A 17,931-nucleotide genomic window follows, 5' to 3' on the forward strand; every position below is an offset into this window, starting at 1 on the left:
CTCGATAGAAAGAAACATGGATGGAAATTAGGTCAGTCTACATTTCTGCTGAAATACTCTTCATCCTTTATTTAAACAGGGATAGAACCAAATCTTAGACTTTACTCATTATAATTTTTAATAATTCTCTCTCTCTCACACACACACACACGCACAAACACACACATAAACTCAAAGGACTGACTATTAAACAACTGACTTGTGAGTGATCATCAGACCATCAGACCATCAGACCAGGAGAATTAAATGATTTCATGCATGCCATTTGTTAGTCATATGCTTGCTGTGATTTATATGTACTTATCTTGTAGGGACAGACAAAGACATGTACATGTAAATATCTGAACGACGGTGGAATACATACATGTTGCATGCTTGTATGTTAACTTGACCAGGCAGTGTGACTACTGACCCTTCAAACTATGTATAAAAATACTGCACCTAAATTCCAGTATCATTTACGATATTAATTTTTTTTAATTTAAAGTCTCTTGAATAAGTGTTAAGTAAATTTTATTGTTTCGTATCTCCACACTCAAAAACAGAGCTCATTTATTTACCTGCGTTTAAAAAAAACCTCCTTTTTGATTAAGAATTAATTTTTGAAATATCTTTTACACCAAAGTGTTCAGAAATATAAGTAAGTATAAGTATAAAGACAATTTCAATGCAATTTCATGAAATTAATGAGATTTAATAAAATTAGCATAAACCAACAACAGTGTGGCCTAAGTAATACATTTATCCAAAAACACAAAATGTTCTCTCTCGAACCGACGTTTGGGCTGCATGTTGGTGCACAAGAAGACCTGCTCCCTCTGTGGATAGAAGGCTAACACCACAACTCTTAGTTTCAGATCACACACTAATGAAAACATAATCATGAATATTACATAATCCATTTGTGCCAAAATGCAATCTTGAAATGTAGTGCCAGAATTATTACATTACTTCTTTAATGTGGCAGCTTAACAAGCCTAGCTTGTTGTGGTGCATCGTCATGCTGTCACTTTGCTCGAGAAGATGACTATAAAACCTATAAAACCTTTCACCAGTGTCTGGTTTGTGTGTTAGATCACGATACAAGGACACACTCGTTATGCACATGTATATTTACAACACACAGCGTTTTCTTTATTCATGGAATGGATGGATTCAAAATTGTCCCAAGCAGACAGTGTACACTCAGTCTGTATGTACATATTATGCAATACGTGTACTTCACATACACTGTACCTTCAAGCATAGTGCTTGTATCTGATATCGATTGCAATTATTGCAAATGCTCCTCATCTCTTCCGCATCCTTGCCTCTCTGGTGTATCGACTGCTGTCTAATCTACTTCCCTCATTTAATGACTAATGCTTAGCAGCGTGTGTCAAGGCAGACACAAAAAGCACTGAGGAGTCTGGAGATAAACAGGGACAGGTCAGAGCATTGAGACTTCCTGCTCTTACTGCATATCTAAAATGTCAGGTAATTTGTCAGATGATTTAAAAGGCCAAAAAAGGTCAAAATGTAACCTTTTCAAGTTTGTAATTTTCCTCTCAAAGCTGGAAAGACATTTACACCAGATGATTTGTTTGTTGTTGAGGCAGTTACAGAAGGAGGAGGATTACTTTGTAGTGGCAAAAGTAGAAAAAGAAAAAAACGCTGCATTTCAAACCCACTTTATTGACAGCTTCTTGTCCTCATTACAGTCCAATGTAAGATTTGAAGTGCTGAGGAATAAATACGGCAATAAATATAGTACTGACTCGCCTCACTGGCCATTTTTAGCTCCCACACGCTGGAGCCATCAGACCCTCACCACAAACACACAAACTGATAAGACATCACACACAACACTGAGCCAAAGTTTTTTTGCTTCCACCTTAAATTACAATGGTCATGGATCAACGTGGACTGACTGATGTGTGGTGTGCAATTCAGCAATGCTTTAGGAAAGCAAAGGTGTTTCCTTTCTTCAACATGTGAACGTTTTCTTCCATTCTCAGAATCGCCAGGAGACTGGAACAGGAGTACAGACCGGGAGCTAGTAATTTCACATGGTTTGATAAATCTAAAGTTTGGATCTGTAAACGCATCCAACAGGAACCTGCAATGCTGATCACTTCATTTAACCATAACAGGAAAAACTGAGCAGTGCAACATAGTCCGAATGATCAATGAGGAACAGAATGACATCTTAGTCTAAGAAAGACATGCGTTGCCCTCGTGTAGGTTTTAAGTTTGTATCCCTTACAAATGAATGATTAAGTTCCAACCCATTTGCCCCTCTTTAGATAGCTCATAGATTTGAGAAGACGTACATTTTAAAAGCTGTAATTCCCTCTGTGATATGTTCTAAAATGGCACTGCCTTGCTATCAACAGAAGATAAAGTCAGTGATGCCTGTACAGTCGGTCTTGATGAGTTTTTCAAAGAAAAACAGCAGCAAAATCAAAAATATATATATATATATTAAAAAAAAATCACATCTGGTAATCTGCTAAACTCTGAGAAACGCTACACCACACAACCACAGAGTAACAAGTATGGCAGGAGTCAAAGGCAATTGCGAGTCAATATTTTTCATTAGGGCGCAGGCTGCATATTGCATTTATAATACAAACATGAGGGATAGAAAAAGCTCCTGCTCAGTTAGCTCCATCCCACCGCGGAGAGAGTCTGCCTGTTGTTATGTAATTGTTTCTCATACTTGGCTGATTAAACTCATTGAAATATATTATGTTTTAAGCATGATGTCATATATATATTTAAGTGACATCATAGATTGTGATATATTTGTATATACGTGTAAAATATTTGTCATCAGATGTAATTTAGCTGGTTTTGGTTTCATATTCCTGTTAATTTCAACAATGTTAGAGTAGTTCCATTAACATTAATTAGTACTTTGTTAATGTGACATAAGTATTTTTGTATAGCTATGGGATAATTACATTAACAGTGCAGAATACCACCTGGTTCCACTATCGGACACTATAATAAATTTCTTTGTTTCTGTGAATTAATTCTTTCTATAGTTTAGATATGTTTTCTTCTTTATAGCAAAGGTTCACTTTGCATTTTCTCAGACTGATACAAGGTCAATGTGTTGGTTTTGACTAGACGCATGTTTTTTTTTTTTATATACCCCCTTTGTTCTTCTTCTCTGCACCCTGTGCAATGTGAAATGTTATGTAAACTTACAAACACTGTATACAGTCAGGAAAAAAAACAAAAACAAAATATGTGTCAGTAAAGCTGTTTACAATGCATGTCCAAATTAGTGCCCAAACTTAGCAGGACAACAAAAAAAACAGGAAGCAGTAGATGTTAGCTGTTCAATAACTGACACTACAGCACATGTGTAGTGTTGGTAATTACTGTCTCTTTCACACACACACAACTAACCTTCCCTTCCTCTCTCGTACCCTCCGGTGAGGCATTAAACGAAAGCCTACCTGCCATCAGATATTTAGCACAGCCTAGCACATTTTCAAGAGCACTGAACCCATTGTGGATCAATCTGTCCTTAATTACTGGTTTTGAAATTGCATTATGGGCAGTAATTTATGCCTTCGTACGTTGTTTGCATTCTTACTGTGCCACTCAGTATCCAGCTTCCACACCGGAGGAACAGAGAAAAAGAGAAGGGAGTTGAAGCAATCTGTGATTAAGGCAGTCTCATAAATATTGCAGAGAGGTTTTTGGCTCCTGTTTTGGAGATGGACTTCCACCACAGTCTTGAGTTCCTAGCGCTTACTTACAGCTGTCTCCTATCCCCACAGATTACAGAGCAGACGGATGGATGTGAATACCAATGGCAAAAGAAAATCTGAGTATGATGCCACAATGTTCGATCCACGGAGGAAAAAATATCCCATCAAAAACAACATCGTGCAGTAATCCTCTTTGGAAGAAAAGGTCATATTTGGTTTGTGTATCAGTCCTCCACACAATGAATAATCTTTTACAGGGACCCAAAATAATAATAATAATAATAATAATAATAATAAAAAAGCACAGCTCAGAACAATTTAATTAAGAAATGAAAGTAAAGTAGAAGCCTATATCTAATTTGTCCACTGAAGTTAGTGCTAAGGGGCTTTTTAAGCGGCGTGCAGAGACGAGGATAGACAAAGGTCCCACTTACAGTAGCTTAACTCTGTCTCACTTAATTGAGTTCATTCCAAGATACAGAAAAAAGTCAAAGCAGATACATATATATTAGTTGGACACAGGAAATGTGGCTCCCACACTGCCTTCAGTCGAGTTCTGCTGATCGTTTCACTTCCTTGCAGCTTGCACGTTACAAGTAGTTCTTAAATCTGCCAACATGGCAATCCTTATGCACTGCACCCTTTAGAGTGTGTCCAATTACTGTACTTAGGGCTTCAAGTATTAACTAGACCTTTGTCAGAGCTGCATACCTTTCTTTATACAGTGCAGTAACAGTCTATCAGACCCACTCCTGCATGGAGCGCTTGCAGTACAGTATGTGGCGCTGTGTGCTCTTCCTCCTGAACTGGAAAACGGTGTAGAGGAGCACCATCATGCACAGCGCCAGGACGCAGGGGATAGCGATGGCCACTGCTTTCTCCGTGCCCCCTGTGCTGTCCAGTTTGATGACAACGTCCACGTCGCCATTGTCGTAGTGGCGTTCCTCTGCCACCGGGGGGCTCCAGTCCCAGTCGGGGTCGGCAGGTAGACCGTCGCAGCCCATGAAGTCTCTCAGGATGGACCTCGGGTAGCCAGGCTCCACACGAAGCAGCTGGTTGTTGAACTTCCAGTATTCCTTTCCTTTGTAAAAGTAGGTAAAGCCTGGAGGGAGGTATTGTGGGAGACAGCAATTTAACTCTTACATATTATCTTTGCAAAGAGAGAATATTGTGCAGCTGCACGTCCCACACAGTCACAAAACCAGCGACCGTGTTAATGTTTCTAGACAGAAGCTTCATTTGAAAAAGATTCTGTCCATGCTGTGTGTTTCTGCTTGATTATAAATGAGGTGTAGTGTAAAGCTTACACTCACAATTATTGTCAATTAATCGATTATCACTGAGTGCATAAAATGTAAAAACGTGTCTAATTTACTAGCATATACGATACAAACAAGAAGCAAATTGTAATATTTGAGAAACTGGAACTATTTGGGATTTTTGCTTAAGAAATAACAAACAATTAATGGATCATTAAAATAATGATCGATTTATTTTCTTTCACAATAGATTAATTGATTGATTGTTGCAGGTTTAGTGCATTATTTTGCAACAGCGATGTATGCATTGAGTTCCATTATGCCTTCTGTTAATGCTCTGACCTCTGTTAGAGGTTCATACATTTACTCTAGAAAAACAGAAAGTTGCAGCAGAAGTTATGGCAAATACTGTTCAGTCAACTCCCTGTTTCCACTTCTGTCACGTTATTGCCTTCAGGACTCAAACAATAACAACACTTACAAGACCAAAAAACATTTAAAGCCAAACTAGGTCCCTCTACAGAATCTGAAGGCATTGCTCTTGCTCTTTTATAAATGTCAGTGTGCCTGACAGAGTGCAAAACTACTTAGCTCCAATCACACTGACTGGTTAGATGGCCCATAAAGCTGGCATACCATTGGCCTTATCCACAAAAGCCCCCTGTGGAGAGTCAGGGATGCCCTTCCAGACGGTGATGGGTTTGGGATAACCTGGATCCATGGTCCTCATGTCCTCATTGTATCTCCAATATCTAAAACAGTACAGGCAGAAATACAACAGTCAACTCAGAGGTGTATGCACACAGTCAGTCAGCAACATGTACCCCTGTCAGACACATGACCCTGCAGTAATAGTATTGCAGTAATAATATCCTAATTTGGGTTAATCCCCAGTGGGAGGAGTTTACACTTTCTTGCAGTTATGCACGAATCCACACATCAGCACAGAGTGATGAGAGTTTAATTAATCCAACACTGGGATGCAGTTACCAAACCTAGCAACACCAAAAATCTCTTTATCAGCCTTCTAGAGAATAAACACGCTACTAACTTCCCTAATTTATTAGAAAAATGGTAAAAAAAAACAAAAAAACAAAACAAAAAACATCCAAATCACCCCAAGAGACTGACTCAGTGGCCCTTAAACAGGACTTCAAATTAGAACTGAGGGACAAAATCAAAGTCAAGACAAGCACATGTGAATGTGTTTTGCACTTTAGATTTCAGGTGTTTCAATCAGTTGTGTGAGGTGTGCGGCCAAAATGAACGGTTCAGTTGCATAGGAAAAAGATTCTCTAGCGAAATAAATCAATTTATAATGTGCAGAATGTGACTTAAATAGGCTGCTGCACAAAATCAAAACGAAACATCAAATATTGCTTCCCTAATAATAACATGTGGTGATATTTTGGATTGATACTGTTGCTCAGACATGACTATGAGGACAGATTTACTAATTTAGATGTAGTAACCAGGAACTTCTTTTTGTTCATATTATCCGTCTACAAATCCAGATGACATTATTTCTATATTTATTATATATAAGAATATTCCGACTTTTGAGATGGGAAACAACATCGAAGTTGCATCTTGGAGCAGCTCTGGACTTCTACACGTTGTGTTTGAAGCAACAGTCTGCTGTCTGTAACTGAGATCCAAACCTAAAAAATGGTCTTTAACCCCAATCTGGCAATTTAATGTTCAACAACTGACTTAACTCACATGACTACAGAAAGGAGCAAATCAATCATCCATACTGCATTTATTGACCAGGGAAAATTTGTTTTCAGGAGTGGTTGTGATTGATCTGCTTCTCACACACTGGCGCCCATGGGCATAAATCTCGCTACACATTGCCCTTCTTCTTTAAATTAGAACAAACACCACTCTGTCACACACAGAGATAAAAGCATGTTTGTGACGACGAACACAACACCCTGTTCGCCATGATGTGCAGCAGCAGGTTGAGGGATGACAGTATCATGACAAAGCATTTTGTCAGCTTTCACCACAGGGTCCCCTGACCTCTTAGGATATGATTTATCACGACAGCTGAACAAACATGTGAGTCACACTGCCATACTTTCAAACTTTAAGGCCCTTGCAATGCAACAGATTCTCTGATTTGGTTGTTTTGGAAAGACTCCCAGGTTTCAGTTCACTTCCAACTGGAGGTAAATAAATGCAACCATGAATCAATCAATAGATGTATGCAGTGAGAAGATATTATATAAATACTTTACGGAAAAATGTAATCACAAATGTTTATCTTTTCTCCTTTTCAAAGCGACATGTAACAGCTAACAGAGCTTCAAGGACGCCAAAAACTGAAGATGCACTCAACAAACCTTCAACATTATTAAATATCTTAGGGGGAACAGCCCCAAGAATCATTACATGTTGCAAACACACACAAGCTGCACTGATCAATTGACATTGAGGGGAATGAGCTTGTAAATAATTTACATTTTATCCTCTTGTTTGTAAGATCCACTCCTCAATGTTCTCTGTTACACTCATAAAACCAAATGTCAACGAGTGGTTTTCATAGTGCTCGTTTGCTCTGAGAGATTCCAGCTCTGCTTAACCTTGTAACTGTACTAATCGTTCCACACAGACCTGTCTCCTTTGAAGAAGTAGGTTTTGGCGACATCCTCCCACCAGACAGCTGTCTCGATACTCTGAGTGGGCATGCCGCTCCCGAACAGTGAGATGTCCTGAGGGTACGAAGGCTGCAGAGTCGTGTCCTTGAAGACCCAGAAACGGTTTCCTAAAATACACACACAAAACTTAGGAGGCTCTGGGACAACAAAGACATTATCATAAAGATGACCTCAAAAATCACGCTAGACAAAACGCTGCCGGCGCTCAACTCATTCAAGTCTTCTGTGTGTGTGTGTGTGTGTGTGAGAGAGAGATTTTTTCCAGTGAGTCTTCTGTTCACACGATTTCAAAGGTCAGATTTATCACCTGGCTCGCTAAATATCTGCACAGCAGAACATCTATGCAGCGTTATCTAGAATACAGTAAACAGCAAACGATGCTCTGAAGGCAACTCTGCAGAGACTCATTGTTTTCAGTTTTATTGAAGCTATTGCTGCGTTTAATTCAGTTTGATCAGAAGTGCCTCAGGCGGAGTGAGGAGAGCTGCTGCAGTGGTGTGCTTGCACCAAGTAGCTAGACACTCTCAAACACACTCATGCAGTTAAGTCCCCCTGAGAGAATAAATAAAGCATGAGGCACTCTGATCCCACTGGGTGACAGATGTCATGTTAATCTGCCTGATGGACGGATGGCTGCTCTGGACCTGCACTCATTCTGTTACCTTACAGAACATAAAACAACCTCAAAGTCAACTGGTCAGTTGCTATGCAATACAAGAACACTGTGTGTTTCGATTGTTCACACATACACATATAATACTGTAGTGGTATGCAATAAAAAAAGTAGTTAATAAATAGAAAATACTGTATGGAGCTCACACTTTCGTAGGCACTTGAAGAGGTAATAATGTTGAATTTAATGACTTTACTGGCATTTTTCAGTTTCAGTATGATTGTGGTAGGGTTAAAGGTTAATTGGTGTAATATATTTTTATTTTGTTAGAGACCTTTTTTTCTTATTTTTGTGGGTCAACCGCATTACTTCATTTATTTGTTGATTGTAAATTGAATCTGGGAAGAAAAAAAACAGCTGTCTTGTGGAATTTTCATATAAACAAAGCTGATTTTTTAAAGAATATTTCAAATCCTGTATTGTTTACATCCCCGCTCCCTAGCTAACAGTCTCCTTCTTCTTCTTCTAATTCTTTTTCACAAAAAATGCAATAAACTGAAAACTCTGTCATTTTTATTACCTTTGAAAAAAACAAACTTCCCTTCGCTATTTTCATACACAGCATCGATTTTGGCGGGCAAGCCTTTCCAGAAGTAGTTGATCTGCATGGGGTAGCCAGGGACCACAGAGTTATCCCGTACCCTCCAAAACCACTGGTCCTGTACAAATGGATAATGTGATAAGTTCATCATCATCATCATCATCATCCCAAACTGATTTAAAACCAACAGCCATGTTCATTTAAGCTAATAATCTGTTCTACCTTGAACACAAAAAGCTCCTGCCGTAGGATGGCCAGGGTGTTGAAGCCTCCATCACAGATGTTGGGTTTGGAGTTGGGGTTGGAGGGCTTTGCCCCCTGTGGAGGCCGATGGGGTCTGGCATGGCGATCGTGCTTACGGGGGTCTGAAGGAGGGTGGAAGCGAGGCGGAGGGACAGTGGGTGGAGGCCTGGTTGGCTGCGGCGCTCTATCTGGTGGACCTAAAAAGACAAAACCCCGTAGAGATATTATTGTTGTTGTTGTTGCAAATAAGTTTACAGTTTTAACCTTCAGTTTTGGCACAGATGATGTGGCCTCTTTGGAGCTCTGCTGGTTGACTCATGTTGCTTTGAAAATGCCTGCTGGCTGTCCTCTCTGACAGCTGACAAGTGCTGTTTACTGGCTTTAAACCCAACATAAGCGAATGATGCAGCAGCATTTGTAATAGTGACTAAGTTACTTCAAGGCTTCAATATTTACAATATTTTGTAACTTGGCTTTACTAAAACACTGGTATGCGTAATATTGTTCCAATGGGCTCTATCCAACTACTTAATATTACTGATATTACTATTATATTACTAATATACTAATATTTACTTCTACATCATCTCTCATATACAGGCTAAAGAGAGAGACAAATGAAGGTTACCATAGATTTTCTGGATGCCTTGTAGGTCATCGTGAGGTAGTTTGAAGTTCTCTGTGTCCATGTACTGGTAGAAAGGAGCCATGATAGCAGTGGGGTCGTTAGAGTGTTCCAGACCGAGGGCATGACCCAGCTCGTGCACCGCAACCAAGAACAGGTCGTTACCTGGAGAGATGAAGAGGGTGTTGTGAATGCATGTGCACACATTACAGTGCATACAAGACAAGAACAAAGGTGAGTGTATGTGTGTCATGATGCAACACACACCCATGCGCAGACACAATGATTAACACGAGACACACAGAGATAAGCACAGAAACACCTCGTACACACACCAGGAAATTAGATGAATAAGGACATCAGAAATCTTTACAATTAACAAAGCCATTTGTATAATCTATCAATTATTGTTTTCCACAGACAATTATTGTGGCGCTAAGGCACAAATGAAGCTGAGCTCATGGCTGAAATGTGTTGCGTGAACCTTTCAGGGAGAGATGGGCTGATAAGCAACATGGGAGCCTACGTAGGCACATTAAAATCAACCTTCTCTCATGTCTTGTCGTGATTACTTGATTAGTTAATCATAAGGAAATAAAATCAACAACAATTTTAATAATCATTTAATTATTCGAGTTGTTTATCAAGCAGAGAATGTTCCAGGGGTCTTACATGCTCCCATGAGATTTTACTTTGTTTTTTTATGTCATTGGGAATTAACTCTTCTGGTGTATTTCTGAGTATTTTTGGACCAACAATTTTAAGACATTATTTTCTGTTCTCAGAGCTTGTGATGTAATCATTTTTTGACATTTTATAGGCAAACCATTGAACACGTAATTGACAAATAACCGGCTGGTTAATCAACAATGAGAATAATCATTACTCGTGGCCCTCTAGTCCGATTTCCATTGAACCTGCACTGAGCTAATGAGGTGCAACGTAGTGCAAGTGAAGATTACTGGAGGTAAACTGCAACGCATGAGCACTTTTCCTCTTCTGGTCTGTAGGAGAAGACAAGCCACATGTGAGCCGCAGCTCAAGGAGAGCCGAGACAAACGCTCTCACGTTGCTGCTCAGGGCACCAGAAAACCGTGGAAAAATGCAAACACACCTTCGTATAATTCACCTGAACACATACAAATGTTGGCATAGCACGAGGAAACAATCTAGGTCTAGTTCGCACCACATTCAAACACACACCAATAAAGGAAAAACGAAAAATGTCACGGTCAGTGTCTACGGTCAGCACTCGTAGTGTCAACCTGATTTAGAAAGAAGTACACCATTTACGTACAGCTTGTGACTGAAGCTGTCCCCAGGAGATTGTCGCCCTTTAAAACATGATATCCACTCCTGCCAGCAGCACTGCACAGAACAACCACTGACCCTCAGCCAGCAGCAAAAAGGTTACACCTCCCCTTCCCCCATTTATCTCACACAACCAGTCTTCTTCCACCTAACCAAAAATGTCCCACAAGGAGTCCCAGGAGACGGGCCAGAGCTACCATTAGCGCACATGTCAACATGCAACATTTACAATTACACTGCTGTAAAAGCCCATTAAAGGTTGCACAGCTTTCCAGACACATAAGCTGAGACGGGAGCTTTTCAGAATCTGCCTCAGCACTCCACATAGATAACCACGAGACACTACGCAAGGGTGAGCATGAATTTGACTTGGGAGTCTGAGACAATTACCTCTGGAGAACAAAAGAGAAATAGAGAGCAACATAGAGAGGGAGAGGAGCGGATGGGTGGCAAGCAGATTTCCAGAACAAACACAATGTGAGCTGGTACCCTCCTCTTCCACTAATGGGAGGATAAAATGTAAGCGTATGGCACATGGGTATTAGCGAAATATGCTGGTGGTGCTCTGACAAGCCTGGTGCCCTGTAGGTAGGCTAATTAAAGTGTGTGTGGATGCACAGCTAAGAAAGGCATCTTATCTGCCTTCCTGGGCTGGTGCACTGCCACAGTCCACACAGGCAGAGTGTCCCTTATTACATGTCAGGTGGGCAGCTGTTATTTGTTATAAATAACATAATGTAACATAACATGAAATCACACAACATAACTTGGCATAGCATAACTCATAATAACGTGACTTGATGTGACATTACGATATTTCTAAATAAAGTTATAGTGAGAGTGTTATTGTGTGGATGTATATCTGACACCTTTCTTTTACGTTTCGCCTCTCTTGAAGCGTACCACTGAGCTGCATCAAATTTGCTAAAAACAAAATAGCCATAATCATGTGCCAGAAGCCAGCGTCTTAAAATAGCAGAGCTTCCTATCCTGTCATCTGAAGAGTTTATTACGCAGAAAAAAACATCAAAATCCTGACAGATGGGGTGATGTGTCTGCACAGAGCACAGCCCTGCCCGAGACGTCTCTGCATTCTTTGTTTTCGGTTAAGCATCCCTCATACCCTGCCCTGTGATACCATCCCTGTCATATTGCCCTCCTGCCCAGCCATCTGTATTCCCAGTATTTGCTTTCCATCAGCCCTTATGTCTCTCCTGATGCCTGCTCTTTTTTGTTTCTCAGAGCTCCACACACCTTCCTCGTTTTGCATACTGCATTTAACAATTTCGCTTTCTTTAGCTACTGTCTGTGCTTTCTTTCCTCATCTCAGTCGCCTCTTTTAACTATTTCTCCACTCGCCTGCTGTAGCGTCTCCTTGCTTTCCCTTCAGTCACTCTATCAGGGACCTTTTCTTACCTTTTACAACCTCCTACTTTCACATACCATCATGGTTGGGGTTCCCCAGGGTCCAGGGCTCATCTGAGTCAAAGTGTGTGTCCCCGCCTATGCCCGGGCCTGGGAAATAGGCGTGGGCGAGGAATCCCCCCTCCCCATCGAACGGTGAGCTGTCGCCATGAAAACCCGAAGCGAAGATGATGGTGATGTCCACGTCACGCCTGCCAGTCTCCAGGGCGCTGTATGGAACGGCCTCGAAGCGTAGGGGAGTCACCCCCTGCCACACGTCAAACGCCCGCCGGATGGCATCGTGAGTCTCCCGGGCGCCCACCTTTGGCGTGACATTTTTTATGCTGTGGAAAGGACAGCCAAGGGAAACTGATTAAAAAGGCTGCAGGTTGTAGTTTACATCGTGTGTTCATAGTAGTAAAAGGCATGAATGTAAAAGGTGTAGCATACATCATCTGTGACTGCGGGAAGCAAAACATCTAGAGGAATTAAAATACATACTGCATAAACCTCGTGCCTCATCATCCTATTAATTTCAAGTGAACATTTTAACTTGTCAAAATGGGGAGACGCTATAAAGAAAAGTTGCGCTTGACACAACTATTTCAAGCCCAGCAGCTTTTACTGAACTTTGAACACACCAGTCGTTATCAGTCCCTGGCAGGCAGAGGGGAACGGGAAATCTTCTCCCCCTCTCTCCACTCATTTCCATGAATAAAGTGCAGTCAGCAGCAGAACTGGCTCAGCGCTGATTGACATTCCATTAGGAGAGGTGGCTCATCAATTCAAATTCGTGGAGGAAGGAAGGATTTGAATAAATTGACAGTGTTATCGTCTATTACTTCTGTAACCTGTCAATTTGCAGTTGTGCCAGAGAACCGTTTATCAGTTCTCCTCAGAGCCTATTAAAAGCTGGAGCTTAATCAGGCCAGATAAGATGAGAGTTTGAATATTTCTGCCGAGATAACAGACAATTTAGGAACAGGATTTTCAAACAGTGTTACACGCCGTGGCCTTCAATCTTCACGCTACTTGGCTAAAATTGTTTGTTTTGTTTTATGAAAAGGAAAGAATAAATTGAAAAAGCAAGCTATTTATACACTGGAAAGCAAACACACTCACAGCGCGTATGGGCAAATATGTGTTAATTTGGATGTGTGATGTTGACTGTAATTTTTGAGTGTACCCCCGCATGTGTGACGTATGTGCGTGGTCTCTATGACAACACAGAGCATGTGATCCCAGGCGGTTAAAGAGGAGGAGGAGAGCTGTGAAAACTAATACTGGCACTTCTGAACCATACAATGAGCGCAACTAAAACTCAATGGTCGCCATGACAACTACCTCCGCTATCTCTCACCTGTAGGTGATGTGTGTACGCTGCCACTTCTGTCCTGTCAGCGCGTACCTCCTCTTCCGTGACCTCGAAACACTTTTAAATTTGTCTGGAACGCCACAGCGAGGCTTTTGCATCCAACTGAGAGAAGAGAAGAGAAGAGAAGAGAAGAGAAGAGAAGAGAAGAGAAGAGAAGAGAAAAAATTACTATAAATAAAAGCTGGGCAGTATACACCATCACAAGACAATGTAAAGCACAGAAGTGAACTCAGTACTTCTCTTCTTGACAAGTAGCAGATCACAGCAGTAAAAAAAAAATGTATTAGTACCACTAAACTACTCAAAACTACAGCCAGAAATAGCAGTGAAAGATCCAAATCTCAGTGAGGGCTGAGAGGACATTCATACCACATCAAATTTGTCACATGTACAGAAAACACACAATACACAGGCAAAACATTAATTCTCACCTCAGAGTGATATCACTGCATCATCATGGAAATGAAAAGAAGGAGAAGTGTTAAATCTTTCACCTAACAGTTTTTTTCAGGCGAGGTGATGGTGGTGGTGGTGGTGATAGTGGTGGTGATGGGTGGTGGGGGGTGGGGGTGAAATGAACAGGTCTATTTCTGTCCTTCACTGGTTTATTGAAATACTGAGAACAATTCTTTCAGCATATTACATGAATGAATGCAGCATTTGAATTAATCTGACTTTAGAAGATTAAAGTGAAAGTGCATGGCCACCTTGGCGTCCTACAAGCACGCACACAGCATGTGTGTATACTCACTCCTTGGTTTTCTCATCCAGTGTCCCTGTGACATTGAGACCATAAACGTGCTGCATGGCAGCGATAGCTGAGTGCATGGTACGGGCCGAGCGCAGGACTGACATTCCCGGTTCTGTGCGGGGAAGGTAGCCATACCTCTGTAGCCATCCCTGTGAGAGGGGGGAAGAAGAAGAAGGGAGAGCTGAGCATTTATATTGTGGCTATTTGAAGACTTGTTTATGGGAAGGGACGACACATGTAAGTGGATGGGAGATGATATGCTAAAAAGTCTGTAGGCTGAAATCATACGTAGGGCGTTGTGCATTTGCGTTTTGCAAGTTTGTTTGGATAATAAACTTGTTAATCATCTACTGCAATGCACATGTAATGACTGAACTGTAATACATCAAGAATGAAAGTCCATAGAAGAAGAAACCTCTTATCGTCGTGTCTTCCCATTAGCTGCAGCTGTGCACTTAAATCACTTTCATTTTGTGATGGATTAGATTTGGTCCCACGTGTAAGTGTCCAATACAAACACAGACCATGGTTTATGTTTAAATTTGTCTGTGTATATTAACTCTGAGGCTCTGGGCACATCAGTGCAAGTGTTTGCATTTGAATACCTTCCAGTGACCTTAGTCAGTGTTTGTGTCAGTGTACATGTGCAGGACTGTGTCCCTGCCTCCTCCCGCCCTACAAAGCAAGAGCGCAGCTTGATACAGATGGGAGAGGTGAGGCTGAGAATCGTCCAGGGGTCAGTGTCAGACACTCCTCTGAGGCTGAAGTCCACGAGGTGTCTGCTCTCTCTACACAGCTGTCCGCTCACCATCCAGCTGCCTCCCCATCATCACACAGCGAGATATGCTCCAACTATAGCTAATCTGACTGGCTGTCTTCTCTGTCCATCCCTCCCCCTTCTGCTTCTATTCCTCTTTCTGCTGAGCTAAACGCCTTGTTTATCCCTTTCGCCCCCCTCTCTCTCCTGTGGGTGTGTTTCCTGTGTGTGTTGTGTTTATTCAAAGGCACAGATTTTAGACAGATATCAGGCAGATTTCAGTGAGCCATAAAATTGAATAATGGTGTGTGTGTGTGTGTGTGAAAGAGAGAGATAGATAGAGCGAGTCAGCCTCAGCATTTGATTGCAGAAGGGAAGGTGGTGGGAGGGGAGGCTGAGGTGAGAATGAAAATGACAACAATTAATAAGGTACCAAAAAAGCAAATCCTATTATGCAACTTGTGTGTATATTAACGTTTAATCTGCTCCAGCACTATGATGCTGTCAAAGCGTGCCTGACTTCACGTTGGCCTGTCACAGAAGTAGCGATGAAAACATGATGCTGTACGGCACTCTATTTAAAAAAATAAATAAATAAAAATAAGACCACTCTGACAGCAATCGTATCTAGACTGCACATTTGGCATCGGTGGGCTGGATCAGCTCAGCTCACGGACCGCAGTGTAATAACATGAGCATCCTTCTGTTTCATTGCACTCTACAAATGAGGAATGCTCGATATTTTCGCCGTTAAGTGCGTGAGCCGTCCTGATAGGCTTACTCTGTATCCATGTTATGCGTTATGGTAATTGTGCCCACGGATAGCGTGGGGAGTTTCTATAGATATATGTTTTTGGTTGTTTTGTTTTTTTTTTCCACGCTGGGGCTGATGATGTGGTGGAGAAAGCACAGGCATTCATGATAACCAGGCAGTGAAGGCCATTTATCTTACCTCAACGTTGAAATGATACTTCTCTCCGGACACGGCACACGGAATCCAAAGGAAAAGATGCAAGCAGAATGCTGCCGCGTAAAAGCAATCCGATCGTTTTCTTTTACTGGAGGATACTAAGGTCATAATGACCTGTTTTTCCCGAGTGTTTATTAGAAGAAGCCGCCCGTCTGCTGTGGCTCTTGTGTCAAATGAAAATCATCAGGCGAGCTGTTAAGGCAGGATTCAATACGAGAGGGAAAAAAAAGGGGGGCCACGCGTTTTATAAAATCCCGATGGTGGCATAAAAATGTTCCGATGTCAAGCAGAGATAACGCGGCATGTTAGACCCGCTCCTCTCGCCATTCTTATTTACATCAGGGGCTACATCTATCCAGCAGCATCAATGGCCATGTACAGTACCTAGTCTGCGCAAGATAGGCTCCCTCCCGACTCGACGCCTGCGCTTTGATTTCTCACACAGCGCAGCACTGCTTGGCAGCATCATGAGAGCTGCCCTACAGAGTGCATGAGAGATGAAACACCATTCTTCAGATCTGCCTGTGCGTTTGGCTTTTACATTGCAAAGGCCGCTACTACTGTGCAATTTGAAGCTCACATTTGCAGCCGGCAGGTTTGATCTTCGATTCCTCGTAGTAAACAAAAGGCCTTGCGAGATTATCCAGGTTATAGGCTGATGTAGTCTGTATATTCCTCTGTTGATGCCATTATAAGCCACCTTATATTTATGGGCATGTTAGAATAACCCTAAAATAAATAGAATATAGCCTGCACCCTGCCATTAATGGATACATGGATCATCATCATCATTAGACTGTACATGCACATTGGGCATTTTATCCAGCGTTTGCTCATTTAGTCTGTCTTAAAACGCCCCACAGTTTACCCCTGTGTCGATCTCTGGCCAACAACAAACGACCTAAGACATTTATAGCAGCCATCCTTCATAGCCAGACAAGCTGCCTAAAGCAAACGAGCCACAAGATGGCGGTGTTTCCTTGGGGAATGTAGACGCCAGCTGTTTTCCTCTCAAACCTCCGAGGACGCGGGGCTCGCTGGAACCCGAATCCACCCCGCGTGATCTAATGAGCCGCGAAATTGATCTGACATTGATTTGGTATGACAGGCAGAAAGGGCATAAGGGGAGCAGTGAAGAAGAAGAAGCTTGTGACAGGATCTTTGCCACACTTAAAGGTTTGTTTTAGCATTCTTACGTTCAGGAGAGAGATTTGGGTGATTTAATTGGGCACTAATAGGCCAAATAGATCAGGAATTGGTAAAATATAGATAACAGGATAAATAACACACAACAATTTCCTTCTGTTGTTCCATTTTCAAACCTTTTTTATGTTTAAAGTGGGAAGGCATCAGAGAAAATGGAGTGGCCTGGTTAACATTTCTGTCAATGGACAAAACGTTTAAAAAAAAAAGAGCAGTGGAGTCTTATTTTGAATCTGATGGCTACCTAGAGAGAAATCTGAATTGAGACAATTGGACCGAAGATCATCTGCCAGGCTGACACATTTGTGGCTTGGCAGTTTTATTCATGACCGCAGTCCAATGCGCAATCTGGAGCCAGTTCGCCAATGGCCAATCCTTTGATCCCTTTTATTCCCACTTGTGAGTGACTCAGAGGTTCCTGGAGTTAGGGGCACTTTCTCAACGCTGAT

At 41.6% G+C, this 17,931-nt stretch overlaps 1 protein-coding gene across 1 annotated transcript; it reads right to left on the reverse strand.

The window, feature by feature from the left end:
• Window positions 1–906: 906 nt before the first annotated feature.
• On the reverse strand, window positions 907–17,064 carry mmp16b (matrix metallopeptidase 16b (membrane-inserted)). The gene is made up of 10 exons (XM_046409569.1): window positions 16,262–17,064; window positions 14,553–14,701; window positions 13,787–13,903; window positions 12,466–12,770; window positions 9,715–9,876; window positions 9,066–9,283; window positions 8,823–8,961; window positions 7,586–7,736; window positions 5,603–5,718; window positions 907–4,809 (listed from the first exon to the last, which is right to left on the reverse strand). Exons 1-10 carry the CDS (start codon window positions 16,385–16,387, stop codon window positions 4,448–4,450), a joined length of 1,845 nt encoding a protein of 614 aa, XP_046265525.1. The 5' UTR covers window positions 16,388–17,064; the 3' UTR covers window positions 907–4,447.
• Window positions 17,065–17,931: the final 867 nt, after the last annotated feature.

This window comes from Scatophagus argus, chromosome 13 (genome assembly GCF_020382885.2).
Source record: "Scatophagus argus isolate fScaArg1 chromosome 13, fScaArg1.pri, whole genome shotgun sequence".
Classification (NCBI taxonomy): domain Eukaryota; kingdom Metazoa; phylum Chordata; class Actinopteri; family Scatophagidae; genus Scatophagus; species Scatophagus argus.

What these genes read in the sequence shown, in the direction of transcription:
- mmp16b (XM_046409569.1), bottom strand. Translation starts at nt 16,387, where the DNA reads ATGACCTTAGTATCCTCCAGTAAAAGAAAACGATCGGATTGCTTTTAC. An exon ending in AGGCATCCAGAAAATCTATG is followed by an intron (nt 9,284 to 9,714) that starts GTAACCTTCATT and finishes TTGTCTTTTTAG; the next exon opens with GTCCACCAGATAGAGCGCCG. An exon ending in AGGAGCTTTTTGTGTTCAAG is followed by an intron (nt 8,962 to 9,065) that starts GTAGAACAGATT and finishes CCATTTGTACAG; the next exon opens with GACCAGTGGTTTTGGAGGGT.